This window comes from Ipomoea nil, unplaced genomic scaffold (assembly GCF_001879475.1).
Source record: "Ipomoea nil cultivar Tokyo-kokei standard unplaced genomic scaffold, Asagao_1.1 scaffold1558, whole genome shotgun sequence".
In the NCBI taxonomy this organism is placed as follows: Eukaryota; Viridiplantae; Streptophyta; class Magnoliopsida; order Solanales; family Convolvulaceae; genus Ipomoea; species Ipomoea nil.
The window spans coordinates 1,911,175-1,925,322 of NW_017617986.1; the positions used below are offsets into that span (position 1 = coordinate 1,911,175).

Sequence of the window (14,148 nt, forward strand, 5' to 3'; positions counted from 1 at the left end):
CTCATCCCTGTAACACCCCGTGTTACGCCCCTTGAACCTGAATTAATTATTTAATTAATTCCGTTAAAGAATGGTTAAAAAGGATTTAATTTGGTCAGGATCCCTTAATTAATTAATGCGGTCCATGAAGGATCATGGACCTTTACCTTTATTAGAGCCTGTTAAAAATACAGGAAGTGGGCATTTACTATAAAGACCTGATTAGGATTCCTGAAACTATATAAAGAGGATTAGAAAGCATTTAGAACCCTTTCCACCCATATCTCTACTACTCGAAATTCTCCAAGAAACATAGCCAAAGAGTTCCCCATCACCAAGCTTAGCTTAGGAAAGATCAATTGAAGGAAAATCTTGAAGAAGGATTTTAGGAGTTGTGAGGGATTTAATTAAAGCTAAGAGGTAACCCATGTCTTACAAAACCTATTTTCCTTGCTATCTTTTATTGATTGGCTACTTTGAATGGTTGTATGTGTGATTTTGTGATTATGCCTTGATAGAACTTGTCTTAGGGTTCATATTGTGGTTTCTTAACGATCTTGATATTCGTGAGTATTTATATGCATGATCCTTGTGTTTAAATATGTTTAGAGCTTGTCTTTAGGGTCTTATATGATGGGTTCTTGATGTTCTTGAGGTTCTTGATACTCTTGAACAATTATGTGTTTATCCTTGAGTATTGGCATGTTTAGAGTTTGCGTTTAGGGTTCAATTGTGTTGTTTTCTTGGCTTATTCTATGTGTTCAAGTCCCTATTGTTGTTCTTATGATTTTGGGTGTGTTTGGACTTGATTTTGGGTAAAATGATGGATTCCCAGGATGGGAAAAATGCCAAGAAACATGTGTTCCAGCGGTAGTCGGTGGGGAGACGAACCCCCGCAGTCCGGCGGGAGGTTGTCCTCCCGCCGTACCGCCCGCTAGTACGGGCGGTGCGATGAACCGTTTTGCCCCGTTGGTCGTTTCCAGGTGCCCTGTTGTGCCTCGTTTGATGTTTGTGAGTCTAGAATGATGTCCCGAGCACCATGTTAGGATTTGTGAGTTTTGGTTATTGCATGTGGTCTAGTTTTGTATTCCGTTGGTCTAAAGGATGAGTTGTAATGTCCCCTCAAGTCTTGTGGTTGTCTTGTTGTCGTTGTAAGTAAAGTCTATGTTGTCCCCCATGAGTCATGTGTTTGTAATGGTATCATTTATCGGTGAGAGTCTGTACGGGTGTTACATACCCCTTCCCCGATTACCCATTGATGAAGTTGTTGTTGAGTATTGTTTATTGTGTTGTTGTCCATGATGAGAAAAGATATGAGATTGGTGGAAAAGATATGTTGGCGGTTGATGCACAGCGCGTGCTTATGTTATGGTGCTGCGGTACCTATGTTGTTGCACTGCGTGTGCTTATGTTATTATGCTGCAGTATAATCTATTTAATGGCACTGCGTGTGTAATTTAGTATATTTTCAAACAAATAAACTCTAAGTAATGAGTTATCGATCCACAGGGAAGTGAGCTTTTAAGCACCAATTACTAATTTATTCACAAGAAGCTAATCCTAATGATTATGAGTGAAGAATGCAAATAAATAAATAAACTAAAGCAATGATTCAGGTTTTGAAAATAGTAGAGAGAGAATAAGATTCTTGGGATTCAAGTGTTTAATCACCTAGTGCATAACCTAATGTAATATTAAATATGGGTTTAAACGGGTGTGAGGATGCAAAGTGGTATAGAGCTACTCTCGTAGTCACTAACACTAGTGAATATCCACTCTCATGGTATAAACACTCAATAAAACAAGAACAAGCATCGTAATAAATTCCTAACTACTACCATCTCTCGATGTGCAATAATCAATAATTAAACTCCCTAACAAAATTACCCTTTCTCAAGGTGCAACAGTTAGGTGCAATTGTGTGTGCCATAAGTTATGCCCAACTCTCGTTGTGACACAAACAAAGCTATGAAGCAAGTAATTCGGGCCCTAAACTACTAGCAACAAGAATGATAAACACAATTGCAACATAAGTATTAACCCCCAATAATAATATATCAAAGAATCTGAGAGCTCAGACACATAGGTTCATAAACACTTTTTACCCAAGAATCTCTAAAGAATTTAGTCAAGCATGGCTAAATTATACATAGCAATAATAATAAAGAAAAAATACAAATTATCAAATGAGTACAAGATTGAACCAGACGATTCTCCCAAATCTCCCTAACTTTCTTCTTGATTCCCAAGATAACTTGTGACTTTTGATTTCTCTATTTCTTGTGTCCAAAGATCTCTAAATGAATATTAGGGTTGAGTAAGGTGGGATTTTATAGTAGGTACAAAGCTGGGGCAGAATTGGAATTTTCCTAATTAAATATTAAATTTGCCGCCCTTTTGATTTATTGGAAATCAACTCCTTTTTTTATTTAGAATAAAGTTGCTGCACTTTGGTTTAGAGATTATTGCAGCCCGCTTTTGATTTTGGAATTCAGCACCTTTTAATTTGGAAGTTTGGCACTTTTGATTATGGAAATTGCAGCGCCCTTCATTTGGATTAATTCAATGCCCCTTTTTCTTCTTTTGGAATTTGCGCTGCTTCACTCAATTCAACGCGTCGAACCTGTTGGGTACGCGTCTTATGGTCCACTTTGACTCCAAATTTGTCCTAAAATTTCTCTTGCTTTCAATCTTGACCTACAAATATTCAAAAACACTAACAAACACAGTAAAACATTCAAAACGAGTGTGAGCCACAACTAAATGATAATATAAAGGATTATGCAATTAAATTAACAAAATCATGAACTCAAGTCTATCAAATATAATCAAATTAATAGTAAAAATGTGCACAATTAGGCTCACATCAGTGTGCTAAGAGATCAGTGGTCTTGTTGGCGAAAATATAGGCGGGGAGCATGCGGTGCTCCGGAGCGATAAGGGTGCTGGTGTGCAGGGTGGCCTGGAGGTAAAGGTTGGAACTGTTATAAGGATGGAGAGGAGTAAAGGTTGGAACTTGGTATAAGGTTGGAACACGGATGTGTTTGTTGTTGTTGTTTGTTATTGTTGAGTCTTATTGTCGTCTTATCTTGTGGTCATAGCCTGCATGCCTGTGTCTTTATGTGTCTTGTCGTGTCAAGTCGTGTGTCTTGAGTCTCATTCCTGATTTTAAAGATAGAGTTGTTTAGGATTATATCTATGTATTGCCAGGTCTCAAAATGGTTTCCTATATTTATATACTTATTGTACTCAACGGGTGGGAGTGGGTTGCTTAGCATTATTCGCTAACGGTTGTAATACCGCTTGTTTTTCAGGTAAATATTAGTTGGCTCGTGAGCGCGCTAGTCGGAGCTGCGGTTCCCAGTTTAGTTAGTAGTTAGCTTTAGTTGTTGGCCTTGAGCCGCTTTTGTATTCAGATATTGTTTATGGATTTTGATTAGTTAGTTGGTAGCCTGTGCATCTAGGCTCTCTAGCTTAGATGTGGCATAGCACCCCTAAACTATTATGCTTAGCTATCGCTTATTTTGGTATTAATGATAGACATGTTCCTATTTCATAAGTTTTAATTGTTTTAAATTATGCTGAAAATCGGGAGTGTCACAATACCAACCATCACTCCATGATTCTCCTGAATTAAACACTATCCAAGCATATAAATCAGTGTGCAGCTTGTATCTTGAATGAGCTTATTGACCGAAATGATGTTGAATTTAAATGAAGGGATGTGGAGAGCTTCTTTCAGCCATAGATTGTCATTTAGCTTCATATTCCCTGTGTTTGACTTCAATGGTTTGGCCAGTAGGTAGATTGACCTCGGTTCCAGTAGCCTCATGATAATCAACAAGGAAATCTATGGAGCAGACAATATGATTAGTTGCCCCTGAATCAAGAATCCAAGAAGACTGACATATGGAAAGAGAATTAACAAAGAGTTATGGGATACTTGCCTTTATCATTGGATTGCAGCTCATTGAAGTTGGGGATTAAGGACACTACAACACTGGTGCTTGGCCCGAAGTTTGGCTGGCCTGGGGTTGCAGAATGGAGATGATCTTCTGCAATTGTTCTGAAGTTATTCTCTGATCCCCCATGTTCATCACTGCTACAGTGGTTTGTTGTTGCTCGCCTTTTGACTTGTACCCCGGTAACCCATCCCGGGGATAACCGTGTTTCATGTAGCATTTGTCTACAGTATGCCCCGTCATTCCACAAAATGTGCATTTAGCTTTCGTATTACCACTTCGTCTACCATTGTTAGAGTTTAAAGAAGCAGCAACTAGCTCATCAGATGCATGACCTTGCTCAACTTGTATAGCATTAGCATTGCTAACATCTAGAATGTCTAGATTCAGATTGTTCAAAGTAATTTGTCTTTCCAATTTTTCATCCATAACGAATACTTTGTAGAGCTCAGGCAATGGATTTAAGACAAGCACAATGGACTTCAAACCATTGTAATCATCATTGAGACCTTGTAAGAACCTAATCACCTTATCAATGTCTCGTTCTGTTCGGATTTGATCGACAAAATCGCATGAGCATCTTGGATCACATTTGCAGAGAGGAATTGGTCTCAAGGTGTTCATTTCCTCCCAGAGTGTCCTGCATTTGGTGTAGTAGTCATTCATGCTCATCGTTCCCTGTCACAGGCCATAGATCTCACTCTATAATCCAGAGATACGTTGAGCATCATGTTGCGTGAATCTCCTTCTCAGATCCTCCCATACGTCTTTAGCCTTGTCAAAGTGCATAACACTATGTGCTAAGGAGTGATGAACAGATTCGAACAGCCAGGAACATATCACCAAATTACAACGTCTCAAGGCCGCATATTGAAATTGATCTCTGCTCAGCGGCGTGATGCTCCCATTGAGGCTCCATTTGTTCTTCACTTCGAGAGCTATTCGCATAAATATGCTCCAGGTTCTATAGTTTGTGCTCCCTGCCAATGGTGGACTGACCAACACTGCACAGGGGTTATCATTGACGCTAAAAAGGAGAGGATTCTCCAACTCCTCAGCGCTAAGGTGTCTCTGTGTCTGTGAAGGCATATTCCTTTGCGGAATCATCGTGGAAGGGGTTGTGCTCCTTGGTTGGATTCACCGGTGCCTGAGACGGTGGCGGCGGCGTAAGAGCGCTGCTCTGATTCCATATCAAAAAGCAGTTACATGAATGGTGAGAGAAGCGAACTGAAGATATTATTCAAGAAGACTTAAGCATGGTTTTACACACTAGATATATATATACATGGGGTAAATGCATTGTACAGGAGGGAAAGACTGTTATAATAGTCACGTGGGGGAGATTACTCTAATGCCCTTTATGCAATTTTCATCTACTGGTAAAGACTTATGTAGGATGCCTTCTACCTCCTTGTCACGTGCGCTGCAGTCCTTCGTTAGTGATGTAATCCAGAGATATTAAGAGGTAGTTTGCCGCTTCAATTTCTTGAATTATTTGAATACCATATTTATCAACAAATCCTTTTTAAGTAGTTAATATGATTGACTTCAAACTGTTTTTTTATGGTATTATAAAAATACTTGGTAAATAAATATATAACCATATTTTGCATTATTATAACTTTTATATTTAATTACAAGATAGTGCAAAAAGAAAACAAATGGACAGTATAGTGAATATAATTAATTACTGAATTTGAAGGTAAGGATTCTTTGCATTGTAGAAAATAAATATAATATAACTAATGAAATTATATATATATATATATATATATATATATATATATATATATATATATATTAACTTTTTTGATAATGAATAATTTTTTTAAAACTAAAGGCATTGTAGACATCTAATTCTAAATTGAAGAAATGTATATGAATTATTTTTGTTGTAGCTACTAATTTATTTAATTTAATAATAGTAATAGAGTGAGATAATTACTTTTAATCCACAATAATATAATGAAGTCACTGATTTTTTATTTTCAATTCGTTGTTGAGACAAATTGTTTTGGGAGTTTGTTAACGACAATTGCTGTCAATAGAGGATGATAATAAATAATTTGAAATTTATGATTACAATAGATATTGTTATAATGATATGGTAAAAATTAAATTACAAATTTCTTTAGAAGTTTTCATGTGTTAATAAAATTTTGAGAATGATGTGTATACTTGTTCAATTGGAGGCAATGGGATGTGGACATTGTCTATCTATATATATATATATATATATATATATATATATATATATATATATATATAGTCTTTTTTATGTGCACAAACATATGCCCAATATTTATATTTTAAAAAATAACTAACAAATTTTAACGATAAAGAATTTTTTGTCCAAAAAAAATTCTATAGTATAACTCTAAAAGCAGTAAAGCACAATGTACAAAGTGGTTAGCACTAAAAACATGGACATAACTTTATTGGCTCTTATTAGTGTGTGTGTGTGTGTGTGTATATATATAATATTTAATATTTAATATTATATATAATAATGATGATGATGATGATGATGATGATGATGATGATGATGATGATGATGATGATGATGATGATGATGATGATGATGATGATGATGTTAACTTAAATAAATAAATTTTTATACTTTCCTTTTGAATTAGTATTTTCCATCGTATAAATACAAATTTATAATTCTTTTAATCCCTACCCTCCCAATCATTTCTTTCTCCACACGGGACATGGGTAGGGCTTCTCAGACTCATCTCTTTGCTTTCTTTTCGTATGAATTTTCTACCTTCTTCTAACTATATTCCACCGTACTTCAATATGTTTTGCAATTTATATCGTCTGGTATGAGTTTGAAGATACTTAAGGAGGATCTGCTTCAACAAAAGAAAATTGAGGAGGAAGAGTCTTGGTAACAGAACCCTAATGGTTTAGTTTTTATGGAAGATTATAGAGATGCGATTGAGGATGATGACAACGGTAATTTTGTTAGTTTTGAATCAATTTGTTGTGTAATTTGAATCACTCCCTTTGTCAACAAATCCCTCAAGTAGTTAATATGATTGACTTTATTAATTATATTTTTTAAATTTTTCATGGTATTAGTAAAATACTTGGTAAATAAATATATAACATTATTTTGTATTATAACTTTGATATTTAATTAAAAAATAGTGCACAAAAAATATAATACACAAAGAAGTGAATATAATCAATTGATGAATTTGAATGTAAAGAATTTTTACATTGGAAAAATATAAAGACAATATAACTAATAAAATTATTTCTCTTAATTAATTTATTGATAATGAATAATTATTTTTAATAAAGACATGTAGGGACAATGTAGCGAATATAATCAATTGATGAATTTGAATGTAAAGAATTTTTATATTGGAGAAAAATAAATACAATATAACTAATGAAATTATTTCTCTTATTTAATTTATTGATAATTAATAATTTTTTTTTGAATAAAGACATTGTAGACACATAATTCTAAATTAATGAAATGCATATGTATTATTTTTTGTTGTAGCTACTAAATTATTATTTAATTTAATAAGAGTAAAATAGAGTACTAATTATGCCAACTTTGATTGGGATGGGGTTCGAACCTAAGACCTTTCTTATTTAAACAATGAGTATGTTAACAGTGAACAAACAGAAATTAACAGAAAAGGTAATATTTAACGGAAAAGTTAACGGAAAATCATATTCATTAAGGATAAATTAGGAAATCTTAATGAAAAATTAAAATCTAATCAATTTGAGCCATTCATTTGATTAAAAAAATTTGACCGCCATTTTTTCTACCCATTATAGGCCTAACTCTCTTGTGCTCTTATATATATATATATATATATATATATATATATATATATATATATATATATATATATATATATATATATATATATATATATATATATATATATATATATATATATATTATATATATATATATATATATATATATATATATATATATATATATATATATATATATATATATATATATATATACTAGTTTTTTACGCGCATTGCGCGATTGGGATAATGCCCAATATTTTTTTTTTTAAATAAGTACTTTAAAATATATTAAGGCAAGATTATATTGAAATTGTTCATGCATAGATAATTGAAGGTTGAATTTGCGTATTTAAATAGGTAATTCTTCTCCCAAAGGTTGAGTCCCCAACCCCAAGGGCCCCCCCACACTCCGACCCGACAGAGCATTGTGGGAAGTTGTAAATCACGGTGACTCAATGGTTCAGCATACAGGGCCAAATGCTGATACGCACAAGGAATCTGCCCATTTTGGACATAATTCCCGCATTGCCACCGCCGAGGTTCAAACATTGGTCTCTTCTCCCAAATACTACCCACTAAACCATTGAGCTAAGCCCGTGCGGGTTAAATAGGTAATTCTAAGTTTACAAATGCAAGATAATATAGTCAATATTGATTATAGTTGTCAATAAAATAATTATATAGGTATGGTTGAAACCAAATAGGGATATAAGGGAGAACAAATAAAAATTAGGGCATAAAATATTAAATATATACTAATATTGTTTGAGGAGATTCCGACATTAGGATTTGTGGTTAAGTTCTATTAAGACTTTAATATTAGAATTAGATTAATGGTGTAGTTATAATTCTATATTAGACTTTAATATTAGAATTAGACTAACGGTGAATTAACGGTAAAGTTAAATGGACTATCATATAATTAAGGATAAATTAGAAAATCTTAAAAGAAAAAAATTAAAACCTGAACAATATGAACCATTCATTTGATTTAATAATTTGGCGGTCATTTTTTCTACCTAATGTTAATAATTAAATAAATTCGCTGGCCAAATCCGCTAGTATAATCCGCTAACGCTAACCGCTAACTGCTGATTGTCAAACAAGGACATTGCGAGGTAGTTCTCACTTCAATTTGTTGTGTGATTTGAATACTCTCTTTGTCACAAAATCTCTCAAGTAGTTAATATGGTTGGCTTTATTAATTATATTTTTTTATTTTTTTCATGGTATTAATAAAATACTTGGTAAATAAATACATAGCATTATTTTATGTTATAACTTTGATATTTAATTAGAAAAATAGTGCACAAAAAAGATAATAGATAATATAGTGAATATAATCAATTGATGAATTTGAATGTAAAAATTTTTACATTTGAGAAAAATAAAGACAATATAACTAATGAAAATATTTCTTTTAATTAATTTATTGATAATTAATAATTTGTTTTTACGGAATAAAGACATTGTAAGGACAATTTAGCGAATATAATCAATTAATAAATTTGAATATAAAGAATTTTTATATTGAAGAAAAATAAAGACAATATAACTAATAAAATTATTTATCTTATTTAATTTATTGATAATGAATAATTTTTTTTTGAATAAAGACATTGTGGACATATAATTCTAAATTAAAGAAATGCATATGTACTATTTTTTGTTGTAACTACTAAATTATTATTTATATATAATTTAATAAGAGTAAAATAGATTACTAATTATGCCAACTTTGATTGGGATGAGGTTCGAACCTAAGATCTTTTTTTATTGAAATCAATGAGTAAGTTAACGGTGAACTAACGACAATTCATAAAATTTTAACAGAATTAGTAACGGTGTGTGGGTATTTTAGGAAATTTTAGTGTAAAATTGAAATCTTATCAATCTTTTAATCAATCTGAGTCATTCATTTGATTAAAATCTGTGACCGCCATTTTTTCTACCCATTATAGGCCTAACTCTCTTGGGCTCTTATTAGTATATATATATATATATATATATATATATATATATATATATATATATATATATATAATTTTCATATATATTCTCAGGATATACCATTCTTGATTAATTACGTGAGACGCAAGCTCCACCGTTCCGCGAGTGAAAACTGTGATGAAACGAATCCTGAAGCTTCAAGGGTCCGTTTACGTTGTAGGAGGAATATCAGCAAGCCATCGTCATCGTTGAAACCTGCAACCATCCTTTCATGGCTCATTGACTCTCAAACAGTAGTTGAAGAAAACGGAGAAGTTATGGTTATATCCGCCATGGATGAAAGGAACATGATAAAGAAAGGGAAGATAAAGAGGGAGGGGATATTGTGTAGTTGCTGCAAAAAAACACTGACACCAGAAGATTTTCACGCTCACGCGGGAGGAACCTCGTCAGATCAAGAGCGTTATTACGACAGAATCCTCATCGCCGCAGGTGGTTCGAGAAAATCTATGTTGTCGTGTATGGATGAGGCGTTGCGTGATCCTAGTGAGCGCGAGAATCGTGAGACGAAGTTTATCAGTGCAGAGGATAGGCATGATGCTGGGTGCATTGTTTGTACCATTGGTGGTGATCTCCTCTGCTGCGACGGCTGTAGGTCAACCTATCATCAGCCCTGCATGGATATTACGGTGAGATAGTTAGAGATCGATCCAAAACAAATATTATTTCTTTCTACTCTTATTATCTCTTTTTCAAGTGTGGGGCGGAAGCCAAAAAGGGCCAAGTCAAGCACTATGTATTGAGGGAAATTGTCTGGGTTAGTAAATGGTCAAGTCCAACACCATATGATTAGAGAAATTGTTGGACGAAGGCTGGTAATTAAAGAGCCAAGTCCAGTGCCATGTGACTAGGGGAATTGTTGGCCTCACCTAGGCTAGTAAAGGGTCAAGTACTCAAGTCCAACACCACATATGTGGCTAGAGGAATTGTTGGACTAAGACTGATAAATTAAAGGGTCAAGTCCAACACCATTTGGCTAGGAGAATTGTTTAATTTGATCAACATTGATAAAGGGCCAAGTCCAAACTATGTGGCTAGGGGAATTGTTGGACAGAGACTGGTAATTAGTCAAGTCCAACATCCTAACTCTTAAATATGTGATAGTTGTCTATAAAGAAATAAAGTTGCGTCTTCACTACTAATTATAGTTTTTGAAATAGTGGTAAGTGTTTGATCCTAACATCAAGCAAATATATAACTTTTTTTTTTTGTTCACCAATTTCAGGAGGTTCCAGAGGGTTCATGGTATTGTCCATATTGTATCTGCAAGTTCTGTGGAGAAATGGATTATGATTTGATGAACAAATGCCATCAATGTGGCAGGAAATGTAAGCAATTAAATAAAGTCAATGCACTACAACAAATTGGCTATTTAGCGACATGTGTTTAGCGGCGGTTATACATAACCGCCTCTAAATAACTATTTTGAGGCGGTTATAGAAACCGCCGCTAATTTAATATAAGGAACCTAAATAATTAGTTGTTAGTGAGATTATAAATCTAAATAATTAATTATTAGCAGTCATTACTTGCGGCGGTTTTTTCTAACCGCCACTAAATATTTCATAAGTTTGCCTGGATTTTAGTTCAAGGAAGTCTCAACTCTTCTCCCTTAACCGCTGATTTAATTGATTATTTGTGAGCGACACGTTTCAATCGCTTTCTATGAGCGACACGAGACTGCAGGCGGTCGCTTTCTATGAGCTTTTCTAGGGCTCCATCTCCTCTCACCGAAGATCGAAGCCATGCCGAAAGGGTGAAATCTCGTTTCATATTCAATTTCTTTTCTGCCGATTCAATTCAACGTTTGAAATTTCAATCAGTTTACAGATGCCTCCACACTCGCCTCATTTGCACCATTTTGCATTTTCAACCTTTGTTTCTTATTTCGTTACAAATTTCTTGTTTCGTAGTGTTTGTTTATGTTTGTAGGAGTATATGTTTGATTTACTCTCATTACCAAAATTATAAGTTAAACAAAATTTTCATTGTTATTGAACTGCAGATCATTTGAAGTGCTGTCAAGGGTTGGAAGAAAGAGAACTTGATCTAAACATGCTCCCTCATGCTCTTTACTGTGACCAGAATTGCATAGAGGTGAGCTTTCCTATTTATATATGTATACATATATTCATTTAAACAACAAATTAATTGGGCCCTTGTTTTTATTAGATCATTCATTTTTCTTTACCCAATAAAATTTGTACACGTGACAAGAGTTATACTCTACATATATCATTTTCCTTGACTCTTTTTTGTGTGTCTAGTTCATTTATAGATTTTAATGATTTATTTTATGTTTTTGTTGCAAATAAGGTTTCTGTGGAATTGGAGAAAACATTGTTAGGATTAAAGAATGAATTGGAAGAAGGGTATTCATGGACATTACTCCGTCAGTTAGATCATCAGCACGGTGTGTACATAGATGAAGATTATGAAATAACAATTTGTCACTCCAAGCTCGCTGTTGCCTGGAGATTAATGGAGGATTCTTTCGGACAAGTCATTGATAGCTACACAAAAATTAACGTTATCAAAAACGTCATTTACAACTGTGGGTATGTATTAGCTAGACACTATAGAAATTTCTATAACATATATCATGAATCTAAAGTTAGAAAAGAAATTTCATTTTTGAATTATGACATTATATTGACATATATATAGTGATAGACACCTTCTGATCTGTTTCATTTAAACTTTTGCAGTTCAAATTTCAATAGAATTGACTTCAAAGGCTTCTACACCGCTGTCTTAGAAACAAATGGGGAAATAGTTTGTGTTGCAGCTCTAAGGTAATTAATAATCATCAAACATGGTATATATATATTTGTTATATATGTGTCAATTTGGTTCATAGTAAATCACATAATCTCTAAAATGTAAACATTTGAACATATATATGCTCTTCTTTGGTTTAAGAGAATGCGAAGTTACTTTACACAATGTGAAATTCTTATCATATTAATGAGAATCTCTCTCCCCCACCTCAGCTATATATGTTATATCACATAATTCAAATATTGAAGCTTTTATGTATATATAATGTTGTTTTAATTTATAGGATCCATGACAAAAGGATTGCTGAAATGCCTTTCATTGCTCCCCATTTTGCTCATAGACGTAAAGGGATGTGTAGAAAGCTTATGATTGCTATTGAATCTGTAATTTATTTAATTTATCTTTAAAATTATATTTTTATAAGTAATTTACTTTTAATTTCCTTTTCTCGCTTAAATTAAGCCGTCATACACGCATATTGCACGTGCTCCGGTATGACCAAACTTACACCTTTATTTCTCTATATGAATGTTTTTTTTTAAAAAAATATATATATTATTTTGATTTCCCAACATATATGACGTGCTTAACGGTGATATATTTATTTTGCAGGTACTTTGCTACCTTAATATAGAGAAACTAATCATTCCATCTGCACCAGAAAAGACAGAAGTTGGAAGAAAAAGTATGGATTTATTGTATTAGATGATGAAACAAAGAAACATCTAATAAACTACAATGTATTGATGTTTTATGACGCTATTAAACTGCAAAAGATCCTCCTTCCTTGCAACAAATGACTAAGCTACTACTGCTGGTTTCACGGCTGCAGTGGCTAAGGCAGAGTATGGGTCGTGTTTATTTGACCTGCATGGGGCATGGGGTGTTTGTGGCAGCAACTAATGGACCATTATTGGACTGTGTTTATAATTCTCTTCTGGCGCGGTAAGGAAGCACTTTCCTGGACCAAAGCTTGAGCTGTGGAGGTGATACGAATGATTTCTGATTGTCTTAATTTAGTTCGTGCTAGCTTTAAAAGGGGATCGTATTGATAGAACTTATGTTGGCTCTGTTATTCATTCTTGTCTTTCTTTACGTAATTCTTTTGTTTCTTTAGAGTTTTGTCATATTAGTTGTTTTGTGAATTGGTTGCCCATGTTTTGGCAAAAACAGTTAGTGATCAGTCTGAGTCTATATACTGGGAGGTTCTCCCCCATCTTTTATTTCAGTGTTGCTTTAATATGAAGCTTGGATTTTTGGGTTTTCAAAAAAGTTGAAAATAATAAAATTTAAACTAATTGCCTATTGGCTATGGATTCTTTCACTTCAGTTGAAATTATGCTTAGCTAATTGAATATATATGAATTGAAGGATTGGAGCAATTGATGAATTGAAGAAGAAGTGTTTGATAATGAAGAAAAAGAAGAAAAATATTTCATTGAAAGTCAAAGAAGAAGTGTTTTGAACTCATTAGGTTGTGATCATGCAAGGTTATGTTAGAAGATTTGCTTCATATTGTGTATTAATTCTTTGATTATATGGTATATTCTTTGAAAATATGTTGTTGCTAAAAGAGTAGAGCACATATGAGCCACACTACACATTCTTGTTCCTACTATAT

The 14,148-nt window shown here is 33.3% G+C and overlaps 1 protein-coding gene and 1 long non-coding RNA gene across 2 annotated transcripts; both read left to right on the plus strand.

Moving 5' to 3' along the window:
• The first annotated feature begins 1,325 nt into the window (after window positions 1-1,325).
• On the plus strand, window positions 1,326-6,756 carry LOC109189586. The gene is made up of 3 exons (XR_002055587.1): window positions 1,326-1,336; window positions 1,887-1,890; window positions 6,674-6,756. It is a non-coding gene; the product is annotated as an uncharacterized LOC109189586 (long non-coding RNA).
• A 4,679-nt stretch (window positions 6,757-11,435) lies between these two features.
• On the plus strand, window positions 11,436-13,711 carry LOC109189580 (increased DNA methylation 1-like). The gene is made up of 5 exons (XM_019340190.1): window positions 11,436-11,502; window positions 11,752-11,843; window positions 12,063-12,304; window positions 12,455-12,541; window positions 13,140-13,711. Exons 2-5 carry the CDS (start codon window positions 11,802-11,804, stop codon window positions 13,159-13,161), a joined length of 393 nt encoding a protein of 130 aa, XP_019195735.1. The 5' UTR covers window positions 11,436-11,502; window positions 11,752-11,801; the 3' UTR covers window positions 13,162-13,711.
• The last annotated feature ends 437 nt before the right edge of the window (window positions 13,712-14,148 follow it).

Excerpts from the sequence above, each read along its gene's own strand:
- LOC109189580 (XM_019340190.1), top strand. The coding sequence starts at position 11,802 with ATGCTCCCTCATGCTCTTTACTGTGACCAGAATTGCATAGAG. Across the intron at positions 11,844-12,062 it reads GTGACCAGAATTGCATAGAG|GTTTCTGTGGAATTGGAGAA; the intron begins GTGAGCTTTCCT and ends GTTGCAAATAAG. Across the intron at positions 12,542-13,139 it reads GTTTGTGTTGCAGCTCTAAG|GTACTTTGCTACCTTAATAT; the intron begins GTAATTAATAAT and ends TTTATTTTGCAG.